The sequence below is a fragment of the Bombus fervidus genome, chromosome 8 (assembly GCF_041682495.2).
Source record: "Bombus fervidus isolate BK054 chromosome 8, iyBomFerv1, whole genome shotgun sequence".
NCBI classification, from domain to species: domain Eukaryota; kingdom Metazoa; phylum Arthropoda; class Insecta; order Hymenoptera; family Apidae; genus Bombus; species Bombus fervidus.
In genome coordinates, this window is record NC_091524.1 from 14296742 (window position 1) to 14320952 (window position 24211).

General features: G+C 32.7%; 1 protein-coding gene across 1 annotated transcript in view; it reads left to right on the plus strand.

The window, feature by feature from the left end:
- LOC139990091 (uncharacterized) overlaps positions 1–20873 on the plus strand; it is a 37419-nt gene extending 16546 nt beyond the window's left edge. Inside the window, exons 2-3 of the mRNA XM_072009006.1 lie at positions 15671–15881; positions 16088–20873. Of these exons, the coding sequence (XP_071865107.1) occupies positions 15697–15881; positions 16088–18278 (2376 nt within the window). The 5' untranslated portion in view covers positions 15671–15696 and the 3' untranslated portion in view covers positions 18279–20873. The remainder of the gene's footprint in view (positions 1–15670; positions 15882–16087) is intronic.
- The last annotated feature ends 3338 nt before the right edge of the window (positions 20874–24211 follow it).

A 24211-nucleotide genomic window follows, 5' to 3' on the forward strand; every position in this document is an offset into this window, starting at 1 on the left:
CGTATAGAAATGGAAGGATATAATCTCTTCTTTAGAAAAGTCATGGAATCTACCCAATTCCTTCATACGCGAAAATATTATTTAAATCGTATAATATCTTCCCGCGTAAGGAGACGACTCATGCAAGAACAATTTGTTTAAATCTTTCACGTCGTACGAGCTATTCCTTTCTTTTTCTTTTTTTCTTTTTTTTTTTTAATAATCGAAACGAACACATTGTACATGAAAATAGCGTTCTGTAAATATTTAATTTCATAAAGAAACTTTGCAAATCGTTTTAAACTAAATGTCATGTAAGAAAGATTTTAAATATTATTTTGTTTACGTTAGTGTTTCAAACATGGCAATTAATTAAAATTTTGGTTTCGTGCCAGACAGCGGTATTTTAGTATAATACAATATGCCTGTGGTACGAAAACTTGAAACTCAGATAAGATTTCAGTATACTCGAGGATACTTTGCGCTCATCGGATAATAGCGCGGTAAATCATTCGCGGGACCGACTTGCATTTTAAGTATTTTAATCTCTAAATTCCAGGAAGATTTACATTTAACAACAATTCGTTTAATCTGCTTTTTCTCCTTATTTATTCTTCCTTTTTTTTTATAGCTTACTAGATTTATGTAATTCGTAATTTTTTTCTCCTGATTTTATCTCGTTAGGTTGTGTTATTCGAACGTCATCGTATACCTAACGCGCAGCGCCCTCTTTTCCATCGTTGGCCACTAGTAATTTTCTACAGAACCTCTAAGATATTTGTAGCGTAAATAGCGTTTGAAATCTTTTGAAATTTCGACGGTGCCTCACTCGGTATATTACCTACACGCGATCCAATTTTTAGAGAGTCTAACCTTACCGAAGCGGAGATATCGATCTTCAAATTTGGAAATTCTAACGCGTAATCTCTGTAGCGAGCCGCTACACAACTTTTTCGTTAATTACGGGAAAGTCGTTCTTACAAAGTTGTTAAAGAAACTTCTACGTTGAGTTAGAGCGTCTAGAAAAATCTTTTCGCGAAAGAAGAGACTCGACTCCGGCTCGTTTTTTTTGAACAAAGGTAGTATCGTATTACTACTCGATCGGTGTTCCAGTTGCCACGTATTGTGACGTTAAGCTGTTATTCTGTCCAGTTTCGAATTGTTACGATCTGCCATTTAGTTTCCTTTAGACTACCTGGTAAACAGAGATACGTTCATTCGTGGAAAAAATTGCAAAATACGTACTCGGTGAGATTTATTTGAGAATAATTTGATGATTTTTAAATATCTTCCTTTATGTCTGCTCTCACCCTCATAGTCATCTGCTATTGTACGTATCATCGATCTGTATTATTCGTACGCCATTTATCGACTTTAAAAAATCGTTCGAATAATAATTACAAGTGCTAACGTATACTCGTTAATATTCGAATATGAAGATATAATATATGCAAAAATTCCATTATGCATCGAGCGATGCACGTGACGTGCAATTTTCACGACTTATCGTACGAAGTAATTTTAGCTGCAACGATTTGCACGTGTTCCATCGGAGCCGATGAAAAATAACCGTTCGAACTAACGTTTCGTAATCTTTGGTGCATATTAACTCTAGATATAGCTACAGTGATTACAGAAAGTATTTGCATACAACTGTATTTGTACTTTTTATAACTGGACTTTAAATTTTGTGTATAAAGGATCGAGAGTATGATGTTTCGTAAGTAAAACAATTTTCTACTTAGATTACGTTTTTTTTTTTTTAAATAGGTATGTTTATAATACGATGGTATAAATTTTCCTCGCTTTTTGTCATTTAAAACGCCATTCAATTTTCCTCGGTCGACCATTCGTTTTAATATCCCACGATTATTCATCGTACTTACTTGAATAATTTTATAGTACTCATAAATATCCGGACGCTTTGTCGAGTTTGCTGCAGAAGTCGTAAGTGTCCAAACGAATGATAAATTAGATGGCGAATAAATTTCAGATATCGAGCAATATTCGGTTAAACAATTTTGTTACGTCGCTAGAGAGAATTACAAATCAATATCGAAGCTTTTGTCGTGAGAAATTACAATTCAAAATATTCCGACCAATAAGACGCTGTTATTTTGTAAGGAAATTATGGTACCTTTTTTTTACAGTATGCTTTTTACGACAAAAGCGTGTAATTAATCTACCGTATATGAATCTTTATCCGCAAAAGTTAATATTTTGCGTAAAATATAACGCGCTGAATGTTTTAGAAACAGGTCAAATATTATTAAAGTGAATAATAATACGATAACGTTAAGTACTATTTTACTTACTATATTTGCAATTGTTTCTCAAATTATTTAATCTCTTGTATAAATTAATCATCGAGAAAAATATGTGTACGATAGTTTTACGAAAAATCCAGTCTTTTAGAGAACGCGTCGTTGTGTAAAAAATACGAAAACCACGAGAATAACCACGCAAAAAAGATGGAAGTTTACCAAAGTACACAATACTTTCCTCTACTTTTCTATTTATATTCAAAGAAGTACCTACTATAACCTGTTTCATTTATAAATATCCTGTGTCTTGCGCGTATGAGCGAACCAGGTTTTTACGCAAATATTGCTGGAAATTTTTCAAAATTTTTAGTAAAAGTCAATTCGGATAAAGGATTTACATTTTTTTTTTTAAACTTCAAGCCTTTACTCGTACAAATCTAGTTAATTGGCATAAAATTGCCCGAATTCGAACAGATATGAAATGGAAAGTGAATATCTAATAAATATGACGAATAGAGAAATATTTAAATCGTAAATCCAACTATGTAATTGTATTAAGAAAATTGTTTTCCTTTTCGATGGAAGATCGTCGCGTCTTTGATATAGGATTCAAAAATGTGTACCTGCCTCGAGGTAGCATAAGCTTAAGACTTGCAAACTTTTATTTCGAGCGATATATACCGCTTGGATTGGGCGAGCACAGAGGCACAGTGTTCGTCACTGTAGATAATAATATAAATAAAATTGTTCTTTGTCCTGAGGAAAACGTAACTATAAGAAAATATTAAAACTGCGATAGTAGCTTTTAAAAATATTAAATAGTATAGCGTGGAACATACGAAAAACATGAAAAACTTGTAAATTCAACTAGTTGTACTATGAAAAGCTTCATTTGGGTTTATTTTCTATGATACGCGATTTGGAAGAACATTTCTTGCAGTTCGAATTAATTTCGAATATAAATTCAATTGCAAATCTCTATTTCAGATTATAACAATAAACCGACTTAGTTGTACTTTAAGCAATCTGCTACAATTTGTTGAGCATCGTGTCTACGTCAATGATTAGTTCGTCCAACATATAAGATAGTTTGGAAGATTTATGGTTGCTTTTGTGGGCGTACGAAAGATGCAGGAAACATTTGCTACTCGTAATTTATTAGAGATTCGTTTTTCTTTTCTTTTGTATCCTTCTCGTCGGAAAAGGCGTCAAAAGGTAGGAAAGTGACGTTTGAGAAGTTAATAGGTAATTTTTGGTGCGATTTAGAATTTGAATTTCGAGAAGGCAGAAAAATAATTTTAGTAATTTTTTAATTATTCTCAAAAAAGAATGAGAAGTGAAAATGATCGCGGTGCATTTTTGTATAGTTTTCAAGTGAAATGATCGAATGGATTAATTCAAATATGGATCGTTCGCAAGATGGTAATTTATGTTCATCATTAATCATCGTACGTTGATAATAATTTACGTTTTAACCGAGAGAAAATATTTGGACACTTCTGCTGACGATGATATATCATTGAAATTGTGTAATTATGATTCTGCATGAGCGATGGGTTAGGTATGATAAGAAAGTTGACTCTAACTCAAGATAAGAAAATTTTTTTAAGAAAAAAAAAAAAAAAAAAAAAGAACTATTCGCACAACATACTTATCATATTATATGAACTTACCATACCATATGAACGATTACAATAACTGAATGATGGAAAGAAATACAAAAATATCTAAAATTCCTGATTTTTTATTATCTTTAACCTTTCCCCCCCGAAATTTTGTAGATTTAGGTATATCACTATCTGCTGCAGATAAGTCTCATTCATATATTTTTATTTAATTATTTATACAATGCAGTTTTATGATAAAATTCTCAAATCATTGATTTTAAATATTTGTATTTATTTTATATTTAATAATTATTTAATATTTATGTGTACCGAATATGAAATTACATAGTAAATCCTGTTATGAATTATATTATGAATTAAATGCAAATTACGCTATAGGATAATATTTTTGACGATTTTTAAGCTTTAGAATAAATGGACAATTTGTATAACGTACATTTATATTTATGTATCTGTAGTGGAAGAAAACAAGCAAATGAAAATTATTTTATTGTCCTATCGAAGAGACAAAGTAGGAAGAATATGCTACACAGGTATCATTTTATATGAAAAACAGGATAATATGTAAAACTTATGACTGTACACCGACATTTTTGCTATTTTTATACTTTCGTTTAAAACAGCACACTAAGAATATTCGATCGAATATTCTCGAACATTGTTGGTAAAACAGGCTTTTATTTCACTAAATAACGCATAAGCTTAAACACGAAAGGTACACACCAAATATTATCATCGTAAATCACTCCTCTCGATGGAAAATAATCTTCTGCTTCTTGCGTACGACGCCTGTTTTTTAAATGATATAAATGTTTTTTACAATCTCTCATCCACGATAATTTTCTCGATACTTGCTCGCTAACCTAACATAATCTCGAAGTACGCACAAGTTGTGCTAATTTTTGAGTACTTCGAGCAGGACGACAGTTTCTAAAAAAGCGACGTTCTCGATCTCTTTGTCGCGTCTCGACCCATTTTCCAAAATTAAATTTCATTCAACGATCTTTCTCTTACATCGTTGTGTAACTTAACCCCAACCTAACCCCATTCGATGCATGGAAATCTAACCTAACAAAATCGGCAAATTCTTAAAAATCCGTTATTTATACAGTATATTTCGATCTAAACGGTGTAATTAGAAGAACAAATTTATCGTAGGACCACTAAAATCACCTCAAAATATAAATCGTAGGCGTAAAACGACAACACTTAGGACGTGTCTACACTGATATATCGTCTATATACATCGTTCGCCGATAGTCCACAAAACTGTAGACAATGTCATTTGTCTACTAGGACCGTGCCGGATATTATACCTGGGTGTTTACGAGTCGAGGATGTGTTCGAGACGAAACACACGGATCGTTGTAATCTATCTTTATAAAAACGCGACTGTCGCCAAACGGACTGTCCCTACCGAATCCAACGTAGACCAGACTTTACCTTCGACTCGTGGGACGCCACGAAGACCACAGTTAAACAAATGGAACGCAGTGCGGTACAGATTGTAAATGGAGGACGCTTTTGCGAAACATCTGTGGGTTTCCTCTGGACACTATGCACTGTGTAAATTTCAAAGAGAAGAGAGCACGATAGGTGTTAATTTTTCGTACGATACGAGTAACGTTCATTCACTGGGAGACGTTCATTCACTAAACGAATCACCTTATGTAATTAGATGTCCGTCTGTCAAATCTCTGTGTATCAAGTGATTTATACATCTTACTTTTTGCTATTTGCAGCACTTCTTGTTCCTTCCACCTTCGTGGGTCAATTCCATAATTCGTACAACCACATCTTTATCTTAAAATTGTCCCCGAATGCTTTCTTCCTCGAACCTCGTACTTGCCTTACCGCTAATCTAGTTTTTTTTTTTGCCTAAGTTGGCTACGTGGTTCCTAGTACTTCCGTTTTTATCGAACGTAAAACTTTCGACCTCCTCTGTCTTCTTCTTGCGAATTTGAAAAGAAGACGTTAAGAGAAATAGCTCCCAATATTAATATTAATTTTGCGAACGGGAAAATTATCATAATAAATATAAGACATAAGGTATAATATACAGAAACAAATAAAAAAACATATAAATATCGTAAATACAAAGTATGCATATATTATTAAATATTACCTAGTTGAGTATCACAGATAATTATTGAATATTAGACATAGTCACAAATATTAAAGGCGAAATGTATGCCGATATTACGAAACATTGATTCTAGCGTTAATATCATTCTTTCGAGCAAAATATTATGCCCCATTCTAGTGTTTCAATTGCCGTCAAGCCGCGCTTAACGACCTCTGCTATAAGATCGTTTCCTGTCGCAAACATATACCAAAACAAGATAATCGTTGTGCAATCGCCATTTCGCACTGCTATGTATTTCGTGAGAACCGAAGTTAACTGTAACACGATTAAAAACCAGTAGTGTACCCGATGAAAGATACTTTTGGAACTATCAGAGCATGAAACTCAATGTTATAGTATCACGGTCGAAGGTCAAAACTGAGAAAATCTGTTACAGAGAACGATTTAGGGGCAACGCGATATTTTTCTAACCTCGTTTCATTATGTGTTCCCGACCTTTCTTACTTTTGTGACCTAGATCACTGCAGAATACTGAAAAAAGAAAGGGCACGGAAATATACTACAGCATATCCCGTTTTAAAAATATCAAGTTTACGTTGAGACCCTTTAGCGACTAAAGCGTAGACCGGAGTTTAGTCTATCAATTAAACCGTCATTTTTCTTTATGTAATGACACATAGATGCTTTTTTTTTAAGGAAGGAGAATACCATTCTTTTTCCGTGTGAGCCTGCTTTTTAAATGCATTCACGGTATTCAAGATTCCTGTCGTATTTATTTACATATATATTTATCTACTTATTTACTTATTCTTTATTTATGTACTACACGCGATATTTGTCCGTTAGGTTAGGATGACTTCCGGTTTATAGCTTCCATGTATATACAGTAACAAACCGAACTATTATTACGTATCAATTTACGTATGTCGTGAAATTTTATTTAAATTTTGTAAATAACACGACTAAAATATTCTTTTCGTTTCTTAACTTGCAATTCTTATAGCTCGAACTATGATACAATCTGTTATCTAAGCGCTTAATGTTAATGAATTTTAGTATTAGTGTCTTACAAAAGATTGACATAGTAAAGAATATTTTGTCATATGCTCGAGTAGTTTCAATGTAAGATAAGGTAGACAAGTAGAAAAAAGAGATATGAGACGTTATATAATGAAATGGAAGTCAGCAAATCTTGTTTAATAATCTAGACTTTAGTCTTTAAAGTGATAGAACAAGAAATGCAAAAGTTGTAACGATAGAGATTATGTAAGTTCTAAAAATATATAACGTTGTTTCCAATATTCATACAAGTATGTACTCAGACATAATAGATGTATCGAACTGGGAACATAGACGTATATTCACCTATTCTGTATTAATTCCAATGTTCCATTAAATTTTCTAATAATATCTCCCTTAGCTTTTTACTTTTAGTGATAGTTAGTTGGATTTATTTTATTTTATTGTATAATAGTAATAATTCAATAGAATGATTAAACGATTAACTATTAAATAGAATAGTAGAAAATAATAAAAAAAGGTGTATATTTTATCGAACTTGTACAACTTTTATAAATACATTGGTTCTACAGAACTTTACAAAATGAAAAACGGTTTTCTTATAAAAGACGAGGTTTAATCGATTACAAATATTTGTAATGTAAAAGTTATATAAGTATATTACTTTCATAGAACTCTACGAGAAAAAAAATTATTTTTTACGTAAAATAGAATTTAATCGCTTCTATGCTGTTTGGTAGAAGGGAAAGGAGGAGGAAGAGAATAAACTGGAGGAAATAAACAAGGAAAAATTAGTCTGTTTGATTTGGATTTTCAACGAATGTCCGATTGAATATTCTGATTTTCATCTTTTTGTCTCGGGAAAATTTAAGACTGTTTGCCATAGTGTCCAACCATTGGAAGAAATTTCAAAATACACAAATTAATATTTGCAGTTGTTAAACAGAGGCAACAGGTATACATACTCCAATCTATCAATAACTTTCATAATCTTAATTAAAAGAAAGAATTCAAATCATGCAAAGATCGTCAAGACTATTAACACGTTTTTTTTTTTTACTTGTAACCAGGAAAGAAATATGATTTATGATGATAAAATTCACGCAGTACAGACACTAATGTATTTGACCACTTGCCACAGAAACTTTTTATGCTCGTATATTCTGTGTGTTATAGGAAACATTAAAAAATTTCATCAGCGCTTTAACGAGACCCGACTATCGTGATTATTTTGGTGAAATTTAAAAGCCATGCGAAAATGCATGTAAAAATTACGAAATACTGACTTTGATCTTGGCTGTTTCTTTTTGTAATTATCTCTTAATTCTAAGTTGTTGTTATTTCTATCTTTCAATTTATATATCCTATCTCGTCTCTATGTAGAATATAAAACCTTTGGTAATACAGTTACTAGTTGAATTTACGAGTAAATATTTCCTTATCTATACACTCACAATCGTAAATCAATTTGACGCTAAATTCCAAATTTTACTACGATAAATATAAACATTTATGACTGAACGATTCTTTCAATAAAGTCTAAGAAGAAACATGGTTTCTTGTTTATTTTTATTGATCCTTAGTTCACACGTGTAGCCATAAAGTAATCTCGAGACTATCTGCGAGTCACGCTTAAGAGCACACGTGTCTTTAAATCTCTGCATACCCGCAAACTCCATCTGCATCGAGGTATATCATAGACTGTAATGAATTTAAATTAATCTTTTAATTATCTTTCTATTCTACGCTTAATTATCTTCTTATCGCATTCCACATACTTTTTTTTTTTCATTTATTTGTCATACTTGAGAGTCGAACACGTATGATTGATCGAATAAAAAGAGTTCTATGCGATTGTCAATTTCTAAATAAGTATTTTCCAGTATCGTCCGATTTTTACATTTATTACGCGAAGAAGTAGCTGAAAGAAATATACGATAAAACCAAGTAACACGAGTATTGTGCGTATTCTATGCATTTTTGTATTCGCGGAATTTCCCACAAATGTAAGGAAAAAAACTCCGCGGCTTTATACACGTTAAGAGACGACGATGAATTTTTCAACAAAGATCTAATCGCTGCAAATTTTCACCGCAAGTGACAAATAATCTTCGAATCTGACCCACCAACTTGCGATATTTGTGATCGTCAAACGACCACGTTTAGTCAGATACTTTTGAATTGCCTTTAAACGAACGTCCGTTATCTACTCGTTGATCATTAATAACCACGCACGATGTCCGTATCTAATATAATTAGACTCGTGAATTTGAAAAGCTTCACGGGCGATTTCTTCATACCTTAGATATGATAAAAGCAGACTACATATCTGGAGACTATAAATATTTCGAAACTCGTTATTCACGGCCGCACGAAATACGTGACTTCGCATCGGTAAAATTCATTTGAGAATTCGTTTTATAACGAAAGAAGAGGTGCCACGGTTCCATAAAATTTGCGAGTGCTTGTTCGTTTGAGACGCGTGCGCATAAGCTGTAAGATTAGCGCCGGTAAATCACCCGTCACGATCGCTTTTATTACCGTTGCCGAGCAAAAGCTACAACCGTACCTCTAAATATAGCTGAAAAGCTGCGGCAGAGAGTCGAGGTTAAGCTTCGTTCACATTAGTCGAGATACTCGAGTAAGAGCCATTTAAATTCGAGTAACCTAATTTTGAAAGGCTATCCGATAGAAAGTAAAAAGGAAAGAGATTGTGTACGCCAGTGAATATCAAAATGCAAGGTGTATCGTTAATCGTGGCACGATCGTAAAGGGATGTTTCTACGTGAATATCATAAAAATGATCGATCGTTAAAATATTCAGTACGTACGTTTTACACCGTCGTTATATCGTTATTTAACACGGTCGAGTTTGAAAAATTGAGTAATCAGTCGATCGACTCGGTTTACCAAGTTGCTTGAAACTTGGCCGATTAACTAAGCTGGTTTAAATCGGTACGATATCGATAAGTAGAAAATTGAAAATAACGTAACGTAACGTAACGTAGCAGCTACTGCTTCTTTCGAGACAGGGAATAATCGAAGAAACCTTGGTTTCATTTGAAAGCTGAAAAGCATATTTTAAACCAAGTAAGATGACCGATACGTATTAGTAAATATTTCAAATTATTACTGGGCTACGAATTTTGCATTCGTAGGAAATTTGAGAATATATAAGAAATAATCAAGAATATATAAAATTAATTATTACACAAATCTAGTGATTTAATTAACGAGAGTAAGCAGTAGAAGCTTGAAAAACAATTTCACGTAATATCCAAGTAAAGTGAATGACAAATTTCACGGCGGTGGTAGAGATGTTTCAAATTATTGAAATTTAGTGCCCGATATAGGCGAGCGATTTTTGCTTGCGCGATATCGTTGCAGCTATATGTCTTCGTTTGTTTTCTCAGTTTAAGAACACCGAGGACAGACGTATTATAATCGCAGCGATATCGCCCAGAGAAAAGTCGCTCGTCCGCATCGGGCCTTAAATCGTCTCAAGTTCCGATAACTTGACCATTCTGAACGAAGCTTTAAGAAGCGTTTGAAACTCGTAGCGTAGATCGATGCGCATGCGCAACAACGACCAACGCGGATTCGAAGCAGATGTCACACTAAACGTTAAACGTCGTTGACGATCGTTTTCAACGGTCTGTCACGCGAGCCAAAGAACGCTGCACGTGAATCGCGTGTGCGATACGAAATTGCTTCGTGCGACGATAATTTCCTCTGGTCAATCTCGCTAACGCTATATAGCGATAGAAGCAAGTTCAGACATGTACCGTAGCATCCTGTCTAACGCGACGAGGAAATTGCTATCGCGGCCTCGCGATGACATAATTTGAAAAATAAGAATAGAAACGAAACGTTTCTTAAGGAAATACGCAATAACGGAAGAAACATTTTACAGTGACGAACATCGAACAGAAACTAAAATACGTTTCGCGACAGTCATGCAATTAAAATGTATTCGTTATTCTGTCTATTAATAAAACTAATCTCCGATCAAACTTATTATTGGATAAGACCATATACTTCTCGTAATTATATACGAGGGTCGGCTAGAAGGTAATATCTATTTACGTATCGAAGCCATATAAAACGATGGAATGTACTTGTAGAAGGTCACTTAGCTTCACGCTTTCCTGTTTAAATATCTAGTATCGTTGTAGTTTCGTACGTAACGACGATGCGATTTGAAAATTCCGTGGACGACGACGCGGTCTGTCGCGCTTTGTTACTTTTTCGATGTTTCGAAAACGCTCGTTCGAGAGGAACGCACACACGAACTGCATCAGTTTACGGGTAATAAGACTATGATCGAATCGTTCGTAAGACTATGCGAGGATCCGATACTAAGGTTAAGGTACGTAGTCGTAAGCGTCCCGCCATTACAGAGAATAATGCAAACGCATCGTTGGTTATTAGAGGTTAAGGTGAATCGATCGCGAATATATCGAATTTAACCAATTCAAATATCCTGTTTGTTCGTACGACCAATTTAAAGGGACAAGGCATCGAGTACGATGAAAGATGTCGCTCGCTGTATCCTTACTGTTATTATGATATCGTAGCATGTTGGCACGTTCGCTATTCAAGCATTTCTTTGGACTTTGCCAGGCAACGGTATGTAACGCCGACTCTCTGTATACGTAGATACCCTGCGGACTGCGTCCGTAATACATACGTAGGTCACAAGATGATAGAAAGGTGTAGGAAACTGAACAAATGACTGGGGTAGGCTGTAAAGAAAGAGCGAAATATCGTTAGTGGAAGCTATTCATTTTTCGAGATCTTTGATCTTGGGTATCTCGCAACATGCAAATAACCCGTAACTACTCATCGTTGAGTTATGATGTTTGGAACGTCGCGTCGGAAGCAGCGAAAAATAATCTTCCGTTACACGTTCCAGCATATTTTTCCTGACAAATTGAGCAACTTTTGGTTTCTCCCCTTTTTTTTAATAGATCAGTTTTTTTTTTTTTTTTTTTTTTTTTTAATAACCGAACGAAGTTGTTAATTGAATTTTTCTAAGAAGCGTATTTGATTTGGTATTACTAATAACATGGTATATTTAATCTTCTTTTAATAATTGATAATTGTAATGGCGCGAAAATCAAATTTTTGAAAATTGAGAATATTTATTTATTATCTAGGTGAATTTGAAAGATCGAAAGAAATCTCTCGTAAATTATGCAAAACGATGTAACGATACGAAACGCTATCAGTAGCAGGAGCGAATATTTTGGTCCTGCAGCTTTCAAAATTATTTTTACAACAAAATTACCGATACAAGGAAGAGAAGAATGTCGCGAGTTTACTTCTTCTAGGAAAAAGTTTCCATAGCCTATTTCTCTAGAGAAATCGTGGTTTCCGTTTCAAACCATAATTAAATTTCGTTCCTGCGTATTTTTTATATTTAATCACCGTCTTGTAATTGTGGTTGAAAGTTGATAAATACGGGAAATTATGATTTCTCAGGAAATGGACCATCGATATGTATTTTTAAAGTGACAATTTAAAAAGTGTGGCATCTTTTGCACGTGTCCTTTTGTCTTCGATGGGAAAAGTAGTTTTACTTCAACCAAGTAACTCGTACAAGTTGCAGAAATAAAAAAAAATTGTTTCGCAGTGGCCTCATATTTTTGCAATGCGATGCAACGCGATTTTTCAATCCTTGAGCGTAAAAATTAAAAAATTGACTAATTTCTAGGATTTGTTATTCAAAGAAAGGTGTTTTTTTTCCCCTTTAGAACAAAGAAATTGTTAAAGCGATTTTTTTAATTCTATTGTTGTGTTAAATTTATCAAAGATTTTTGCAAGACGATCTCCGATTCTCAATTGTAGCAACAACTTTTCGTTTGAATTGTATCTTCGTCAAAATTTCTATAAAATCCTGTACGTATCCATCCAATGTATTTTTAAATTCTGTATTACAGAAACAGAGTATGTCCTTATACCAAATTCAATTTAATTTAGTTTATAATTAACATAAAAATGTCAAAGTCTGTTGTCTTATATTACGGAAGCCAAATTTTTCGAAATATATTTAGTCGAATTTACACGCGTAACTATTTCTCTATCAAGCAAGACTCTCTTCTCTGTTGTAAATCTCGCAATTAACGAGAGGGAATTGCAATAAGCGCGTAATAGCAACAAGAAAACTAGCAAGCCAATTACATATTTTAAAATGTGTTAAAAAACCTTGCCTATGACGTCAAGCGATATAGACGCTGCTTCGACCGTGTATATTTATTTTTACTGCCAAAACTTAAGACGTTTTAACTTTTCTCTTGTTTGTTGCGTTTCCAGCAAGCTGTTTGCTGATATGTTAATGCATTTTGCCAGCAAAATACTAAAATCACCCCGCATCTGCGTCACGAGCAGCGCGATATTCATTCTCGCAACTTGCTGTCGATAGATGAACATCCATGTTTTTTTTTTTCTCAAAATAAATATGATCCCTGCTCTGTTGCAGTTTTCCACTTTTTTTCTTTTATATCTCGATCTCGCCTTAGTTTAACTTTTTCGAGGCTAACCGGTGCGTAAAAGATAGATTTCGAAGTAACTTTTATCATAATTTGTCTGACGTCGTTTGAGACGTATATCGGGATGTATGGTTCCACGATAAATAAAAGAATTCCATATATTCTATTTTAAAACCGGTATCATTGGAGACCGTAAAACACCTTAGCATTGGATTACTCGATTTTGCAATTTTTTATTTCGTTGAATTTTATTATTAATCTCTATCACGGAAAACGTATAAAATAAAGTCAAACATCTTAAATTTCAATAATCTATGTTCGTTCAAGTTGCTTTTCATTCATTATATTTAACTTAGAGTTACAGTTATTATTATTATTATTATTATTATTAATTATACCTTTTCACATGGACATCTACATTTCCGATATCTCTAATTACTGCTTTTTAACTTTATCGAACGATCGTATAATCGCTATGACGATAAATAATGCAAGATTTACATCATATGGTAATTACATATCATATATCCTAGAAAAAAACTCCATAAATGATACAGCATTTTACTTAAACTTATCGTTCAATATAATTTACTAATGAATTACTGCGTAATTTACCCCCAAGATCTTAATTCATTCTCCGAAAATCGTGAAACTTGTACGTACTATGTATACGTGTGTATACGTTGTATTTTTTGTTTATAGGTGTATTTGTAGATTTACGATACAACGATATAATTATTGGTTTTCATTGAAAATGGAATATTTTGAATAATAAAAAACTAATACAGTCGAGCTTGTAGCTAGTTAATCATGTAATTAGCGTTACGAAGAATTAACGGAAAAATTAATTTTTCATAGTAATTTAATTTGATCGCGTCTGTTTGTTACGTTAGGTCTTTTATTTTTATCACGCCTTTGTTCGAATTGCTTGTATTTGTATAAAATTTCTTTCGCACAATGACGTGTCTAAACCATCAACCATAGACAATGAAAGTTCACGCTTCTTAGTTCCAGACAAAGGAATCGCAAAAAGCGCAGCGCTTTTTGCTATTAATTCTCGTTTTCAAGCGTGTAACAAGATATCTATGAATCACCACGCGTCGAATTTCCGACTGTCAGAGATTAAGAGAAACTTAACACGAGATCGGAACACCGAATGATAAATACCTTAGATAAAGATCACGCATAATATATTTTACCGCGTTCTAGATAATTCGTGGTGTTTCGAAAAAAACTTATAAAGTATCACGCGAGTAAATAAACAGTTCTATCGATCTGACAGATATTTATCGGTATCTGTTGACCGATTTCGATGATTTTTGAATATGTTGTAGAAATTAATATTTCGAACAACTTTTTCTTATACGTGTAATCGGCTTTTGACCTTGGTTTCCGAGATATTTGCAAAAAAGTTGTCCATACCGCTAGAGCGAATTCTACATATATATATAATCTATGGTAGGTGTTCGACACATGCGCGAGTCACTGTAGATATTCGGTGGAGTTTCCAAAACATAAACAAGGTTTGCATTTACTGCAAAAGCAGAAATCAAGCTCGAGTTTGGACGATTGGTTTCTTTATCAAACCTGTTGATCTATGCGGGTAACGGTCTGTTTAACTTCTCTCATAAACGTCCGATAGATTAATCAAACATTTTAAAATGATCGAAATCGTAGTGTATTTCGAGCGAAAATAACTGTATCTTGACTACCGATAGCTGAACGAGGGGAACGGCTGGAACAATGAATAAGAAGTGGAATTGAATGAACCGGCGAAATAGGGCAATTTTTCTTGAAATTATGGCGCGTAATCTCTCAATATACATACATATTGCGGCACAGTGTTACCATCAGAGTATATTTAGACTTAACGGATTTTCCCGTATGCGCATTCTGTGAAAATATCCATGCAACGCACGAGTAGACTGTACCTTGTGCTCGATTATTCCTATGTTTCAAATATGTATAATAATAAATATATATTATCACATTTATAATGATAAACAATTTACAGGGTAATTTTCAAGAACCAATGACCGAAACAAAAATTTTTATTACCTAGGTTCCATCTTTTTAACTATGTTCGTAACAATGTGAATTTGCGTAAATATCCGCTGTTTATTAATAACCTAGAATAACGAAACTTTGCGAAACTCGTTTGTGAAATCAATTATAAATTTCGTTTCTTTCTTATCGTTTCAGAATTGCGTCACATTTATTATACATGAATGGTTGGAGATTCGCCAGACATCGTCGGAGAAGGATCGATTTCAGATCTAGGAGATCTAGAGGGATGGTGGAATAATCATGCGATAGTAGTCTGGAGTTTCGCCCTTTTTGGCTGTTTCTTACTCAATGTCATACTTTTACTGGCATTCCTCATACGTCCGTCGCTACGGACCATTTCCAACAGGTTATTCTTCATTTTATTATCATACTAATATAACAGAACCATGTTGCATTATATTGTAATACCATATTATTAGACTCCAGATAATCATGCAAGAAGAAAAATACATTTTTTAATTACACCATATCGCGTCAAGATCCATATAAAAATAGAGTTGGATGTATTACAATATTATTACGTGACAAGAAACACGTTGTTTCTGTTTTCAGGTTTGTCATGAACCTAACCGTGTCAAACCTGTTGGTCTGTGCCATCATGAACCCCCTACTAATAATGGACGCTGTTTCAACATCTTCCAACTCCTCCATACTCGACTCTGCATCTGTACTAAATATTTGTTCAATGTCAGAGGGCGCAATGGCGGTAGTAACAACATCTTCGGTCTTCTCAGTCCTGTTAATCGCTGTGGATCAATACTTTGCCGTGATGGATCCTCTACGTTACCGTGCTCGTGTGGACAAACTGAAATGCGGCATTCTAATCCTCTCCATCTGGATGATCTCCATAGTTTTCGGCCTTCTCGCTTTCTTCAACTCAAATCCTCAAAGCCTTTGGCTTTTCTGCATCTCCAAAGAACAAAATTCCTTAAATTTCTCCACAGAATCAACTCTCATAGTATTGGAGAACAAAACCAACGAGCTCAATATCAGTGCAATTCCTGAAATAGTAGAAACTATTAGTCTCAACGACAACATAGATCTCATAGAGAATACTACTGTGATCTTTGATACGCTTATAGACGGTACGATCACTTATGGCTTTATCTATGCCATTGTTTATACCATATTTGCTTATTTCATCCCGTTCATTGCCGTCTGCTGGATCTATGTCACTATTTACGTAGCTGCACATAGAAATTCAGAAAGAGCCAGAAGAAGTGGCTCTAGGCCTATATTATCTTCAGCAAGCTTTAGCGAAGAGCAGAATGGTCCTTTGAGGATCCAACGTCTTCAGGCGGAGACTATAGAGGATTTTAGAAAGTTACCTAAGATATCAAGTCTGTCTTCGATTGACGAGACCAGCGAGACTATGCAACCCACTGGTCAGTTGTCTAGAAGGAGATCCTTTGCTTCTTCTATAGATATGGATGCATCTTCTCCGCCTGAAGAAGCGGAGGATAAAAAGCCTTCTAGAATTGTTTTTACGGTTGGTCCACAGATAGTTGAAGTCTCTCAATCTACAAACGAAGAAAACTATATTAATGATAATTTAAGCAATTGTAATTCGGTAATGGAGAAGGATGCTAGGGAGAGTAAGTGTCAGGATTTGCAGAAGCAAGATTTGCAAATTTCGGGATACGAAGAGACGAAAGAATCGTCTAGAAATCTAGAAGAAGATAAACAGGTGAATAATTGGATCTCAAAAAGTTTTATCGACGAGAGCAGCGATTCCGAGGAAGAAACTCACTTTGACTGCTTCGATAAAAAATTCTCACCTCTTTGTAACTATTCTTCGAATTTATTCCAGAAATCACTGCAAGTCTCTGAAATTATCAAAGAAGAAAATAACGAAACCAAACAGAACGATATTAACAACGATCGAAAAGAAGAACATTTGGTACAAGTAGAAGTCGAGTTGAAGAACCAAATTTTGAGTCAAGGAGATTCTGAATTATCAGTGAATCTTTCAGAAACGAGGCCCAACCGTAGGTTATCGTCGTCCTTGAATAAAGACGCTTCTCTATCTCAAACATATGAAAATAGTAACAAGACTGAAAAGACTAACGGTAGCAACGTTACAGAATCGTCTTCGTGTTTGCTAACACCAATAGTGACAATAACTCCAGCGCCAAGCAAGAACGACAACCTGCAACGTGTTTCGAGCGTGAGGAGCACCTCGAGCTACATACACTCTCTAAAGGACAGGATAAGCAATGGTTCTATATTTAGGCACAGAGAGGAGACGAGGGCGGCGCGAATAAGTGCTCTGGTGATCGTGATGGGTCTGATCTGCTGGTCGCCGTACGTGATATTACTGGTAATGAAGAATCTACCTCGATCCACTGACCAACATTTGCCCCATAAATACGACGTGTTGGCCTCCAGCCTCTTGATCTTGGCCGCGTATATCAGCCCTCTGTTGTTCGGCTATAGATCAAAAAGAGTGAAACGCGAGTTAAGAAGGTTCTTCTGCTTCAGGAGAGAATTATCTTATAAGAACAATAGAAGCTTAATGGCTAAAAAGGTGTTGAGGAGGAGACACAGTAGTAATCTCAGTCATTTTGAGATGGATCATAAGTATAATATATTCAGTTGCATGTATGGGAAGAATCGATGGCCCAAGGAGAAGGTTCAATTTGTCCAAGTACCAGACACGGCGCTGGCTGTGGAAACTTGCAGGAGTAGCTTCTCTAGTGGAGCCAGTACTCAGATCTCCAGCACCTCGACGGAGGACTGTTGAGATCCATGATGTTCCTGACTTAATCATGTTCATAGGCTTCTTTTTATATTGGAGATGGTTTTTGTGGAGTACTTAATGCGCAGTTAATTGTGCGCAGGTGTTTCAGTTGGTTTTAGATGAGATATATTGATAGGTTTTGAGTGAACAAGTAGAATTGGTTATATCGAGTGATTTGAAGAAACAGTCGAGTGATTTAGAGAAATAGAACCACAAATATTTTAATAATAATGATAGGTTGGAAAAGAAGGAAATCTTTAACTACAGGATCTGGAAAAAGCTTGAGTTTTTATCTAGTTCCTACAATTTGATAGAGAACTTTAAAAACATTACTAGTTGAATATCTTCAATACTTAAAAATATATATGTCATTGAAAACAATAACTATACTAAATTTTAATAGTATAAAGATTAAGTTCTCAAGTAAGAGTCTGTAATTAAGGATTGATCTTGAAGGAGATTGAGATGTATAGAGATTTTATTTCAAGACGGATATCTGTTTAGCTCTTTTTTTTTAAATAAACAATGTTCTGTCTATCTATATCCAATTTTAATATTTTGAAAGAAACTCTCTTCATAGAAAGATATCATACTCACATTGAAAAATGATTAATTTAATAGAACATTGGTGCTAATGACAGAACAGTGGTTGTTGTTATACTGTGCAGAAATAACTTTAATTTTTAAACAAGATATAAACTGCAGTCGTTACAACCATTTGACTCAAAACTATAAAAATATATTATCTAAAACTATAAAAATTATAAAAATATATATTCAATACTCTTTATTGTAAATGAAGTTTGAACAAGGTAATGGTTAAAGTCTATAATTTATTACAAGAAAGAAAAACTGCATTCGTGCTTTGATCTTCAGAAAATATTTTTCTAAAAGAAAGGTCGTAAAATAAATGTTATTTTGCTTATAATAACAAATATCTTCTTAGATGTATTTAACTCTTGAGAAACATTTTAAATAACTAACTTTATATAATATAAAAAATCTCACTTTTTTTGTTAGAGAATATTTCCCTTCAATGAAAAGTAAAATTAAATATAAAATATAATTTAAATTCAGATCTATGCAAATGGCCAAATAATAGAGAAATGTTCTTAACATTGTATCTACTTACCAAATCTTTACAAAAGTAACATATGCTTATAATTTCTCTATGTGTTAACTGTAGATAACTGTAAATTATTTCTGTACATAAACCATAAAAGTTTAGTAAAATAATTATAAGTTATTTTGTAACAGAATTATAAATGAAAACAAAAGAAATGTATTATTCTATTGAGAAAGGGAAATTAAATTATACAGTCTTTCTATAGATGTAATCAATATCGATAAACATTTCTTTCGAAATTAGGAAATAACTGGTGACAGGAATATTAGGATGGAGTATTTATAAATGAATACAGATCATGCACAATTAGTATTTAGAAGAATCAACATGAAAATTCAGCGAATGAAACAAATAAATATACATAAGTACACGTTAAAACGATTAAGCATGAAAATGATATACAGTCAGTTACAAAATTCTTGGTATGCTCTATAAAAAGACTAGTTTTTATTAAAATAAGACATCTTCATCACATTCTTATTTATGGATATGATTTACATGATTTATATTCACATTTACATTTTATAGTTCTATGTATTAAAAAGTTCTCAATTAATCTTTTCATATAAGAGATACAAATTTTGATGGAATTTTATTGGAATAAAAGTACTTAGTTAAATTAATAAAAACAAACTATATTTAATATATCTTAATAATATATTAGATTTAAAAATGATACTATATTAAATATACATCTTTGTTATTAGGGCGTGTAAGAACTTTTGTGACTGATTGTACTTTTCTAAAAGTGAAATTTCTGAGTAAATCGAACATAATAATTTAATTCAGTGGAAAACAAACTGAAGAACCATTCTGCAATATAACAAACGACTAATTCCTAATTCCTGTAACGAGCCTATAAATAATAATAAGCTAGTTATAAGATAAAAAGCGTGAATTAGTCAGTATACACAAAATCATACTTGTCAGTCATATATGATTCCTTTAATACACAGCGACGAATATGTGTAAGACATAACATTATGTTTGTTCCACTAATTATTCATACTACTTTTTCAATGAGATGTCAATAGTATTATCTAGGTATGTATATACGTATACATACATATATGTAAGGTATTTATGTAACATTGGATTATGTAATTTATAGGAGTAAATTAATGATACTGTCAACGAGGCTGTACAGAAGATATATAGATTCTTATGTTTGTTCAAGCGATGATATCCACATTTTGCGCCATGATATCTGTAAAATATCAGAAGTTATATGCGTTGTTCTGTTCACAATCATAATTATACATATGTATATATATCATATGTACAATCCACATATATAGCAGAGATCATAGGTATTAACTAAATAATACAATAATTAATTGAAACTTAACACACACTATTAATGATACCTGAATTTGTATTGGTAAGAAATCTATATTTTTATTCATTGAATTTATTAACTTGAATTGGTTAACCAATGAAATTAAAATTTAAATCATTCAGGAATGGAAAAATTGTTGAAATTGAATGTTTTGATTACTAAATAGAGATCCTCAGATACATAGAAAGTTATGACTGGACGACAAATTCATATTTTTATGGTGCAATTTAAATATAGGCATTTATTGCATTCACTAAATATTATTATAGATACTTGTATCTTTTCTGTATACTTGTATATTATATTTATTTTATACATTTCTGAATTTTTCAATTTTCTCTCTTTAAATCTCATTGCCAGTACAATACTTGTGGTCTCTACTATATCTCATAGCACAGATCATATGATTGAATCGTTTCACAGACATACAATAACGAAGTTGTCAGGTGAAGTGTTATACACAAGACACTTTTTACATCTCTTGTGTATCCAATGACACTTGACATAAAATGTTCACTGTAACATGTTTTGTTATTACAGAACTATTCAGTGATGTACAATATGCAATACTTGAATAAATTCTATATATGTTTATTACCGATATAAACGAAGATCACATAGGAAAAATATGACAAATTCATTTTTGTTGATTTCATGATTTTTAAATTGCGGACACTTATGTCCATGACTCATGCTTTCGCAAATTCGATTTAGAAAATGGAATCTAGACATTCGTTATGACTTTTAAGTACTATAATTATATTATATTTTGCACTTTTAAATTTCCTATAAATGCATAATTTGAATGTCACTTATAGAGTAACTAAAAATATTTTAATACAGTCGAACTTCAGGAACTCGAATTTCAAGGGAAAAGCTAAAATCTTTGACCTATATGGAAACTCTGTCGAATTGTATTTTTCGAGAAATTTAAGAGAAATTTAAGAGAAATTTAACGAGCGAAAACGGTTTAAAAATGTTTTAATTTTTTCGAATTGTAGAGGCTCGAAGAAAAACGAATTCATCTTTCAAAGATGGATTACCTATTTGGAATTTAGAAAAGTGAATAGCAATTTAACTTATATAGGTTGCATTTGCGGGACGTGTGCAGGTGGTGCAAGGGTTAGGAGCATGGTGAATGCAGGTTTATTAGGTTACGGTATTTCATTATAAGATGTAGATACGTGTATACCTATTACTTCGAGTTGTAATCAAATTTTTACTTATAGATCCCATTTTTACCTATTTTATGAAGATTTTTGAGTTATAGAAGTTCGAGGTATCGAAGTTTGACTATATAAACAGTTCTAGGTATATAATATGTGTAGAATGCAGATTTTTATGCAAATCATATTTTTATGAATTCAACCGAAGGAATGGAAATTAAATAGAAAATCGTTCTATCCACTAAATATCATGATTAGCGCTTTACTTTGGATTTATTATATATTTCTGCATAAATACCCACAAGATAAATATGGATTTGTTTGGTAACATGCGTTTGGTTAACAGCATGTTGAATTTAAAATGAAGCGTGACTTAGTATGTTTTTCCCCTGTGGTTTTCAAATTTCGAAGTATTTTCGCCAGTAAACGTGTACATATGTAAATATGTAATATACATACCTTCAACACACGCAACAATAATATTTCATGACAAGTTTTTCGAGCCTTGAAGTAATCGAGGATAGTTTCTCTCAACTATTTTGTACATTACAAATAAAGGATAATTTTTTATTTATATTAAATAATCTGTACATAAAAGAAATGATTTGATGATGAATCTTGGTATAAGTATATTTGTTGTGTATCGTGTGTTACACAGTTGGTGCAATGTGTGTGTTTTCGAAATATGTATTTTTATATATCTGTCGAGACGCGTAAATACATGTATGTATATTCAATAGGCTGTTTTTAAAATACAGTGAAAAATAAAAATTATTCTTTCGGCTTATTATTTTTATCAAATATAAACTGTAAAAGTACTTACATCTCCCCACTGAATAAGGTAGAGTTATTAGAGTCAAATTAAGCAATTTGTCATTCATTAAATTTGATTATGAGCGATTTTTGAGTAATTTGCAATAATAAAAGTATTCGTTTTCTTGTAATTGTTGAATTAAACGATTTATTCAAATTTCCATTTATATTATAATGGATTGTTATGTTTCAACTAATCAATCAAAAGTTGTTGACATTCTTAGTTATAATTATCTTAATTCAGTAGCGTGTGTATATTAATATTATTTTCAGAAGTTGCTTTGTTGCGGGCAAATAACGTTTCTGTTGACTTAACCGTTGACTTTATCGTACTCACCGTAATTAAGGTGCTAGACAAAACATTATATTATTATAATATTTACAGGATCTAGGAAATTAATTAGAAATTTATTAAAAAGACATAGAATTCAAAATTTTCTAACATCAATGAAAAATTGAATTTTTTAATCAAAAGGATATTTTAATTTCGATTGTTGAAGATTTTATATAATTTAATCTGTCGAGATCTAATTTCGATTTAATTATTAAATTTGATTAGAAATTAATTATCCTATTGTCATACTTTTCGCGGCGAAAGAGGAAACAAAACGTCATACGTATCTGAATAACTGTCATGAAAGTCGAAGTTCGACACATTGCTAGTAAAGCCACGTTTCGCGAAATACACATTACGTTATATATTAATTAATCGATTTATTTTGATACGTAGTATATAAAAATATTAAAATTACCCTACAAAGACAATTTTATTGCAAGAATAAACAATGAAAAATTTTTAACACTTAAAAACGTTATTAGTTAAAATAAATAATTTTATTAATTGTTCCCATAGCTTGTCTATTTATTTGTTTATTGATACATCATTTGGCCTTTCGGATCTTGAGGAGCTTTGGTTTTTACATACTTATATCTATTCTTCTCTACACGGTAGTGTAAATACAGCATACATGCGAGATATTGTGAGCAGTAAGGGCGAAGTGAATAAAAGTATGTTTTTCATAAGGGTGAACCTCGATAAATACAACTCAACAGTATTTCTCGAGAAACGAAGATGATTTTCAATTTCTTAAATGGAAGGACGATTAGATGGGACAGGGTTAGACAGTAGGGCAAAGTAGGGATTGTGGAGTTCGGTCTAAATTACCCGCAACGTTTTATATAAACTTGAGAATCTTAAATTAAGACGCTTTGCTTTCTACTTGTTATGCTATTTCCTTTCTTCTTCTATCTTTTCTCGATAATAACGATCAGAAATCGATTAATGCATTAAACGATATATCATTGCTTAAAATGAGATCGATATTATCTGCATCAAAGAATCGAATTACAATATGGAGATTTTCGCAATGAAATATTTCAGTAATAACAGCTTTTTGCGGGATAACTTTGGTATTTGTGTAATCTACGCGTTAAAACGAATCGACTGGTGTAGACGATATTACATTTCGTGAAACGTGGCTTCTTACACGGA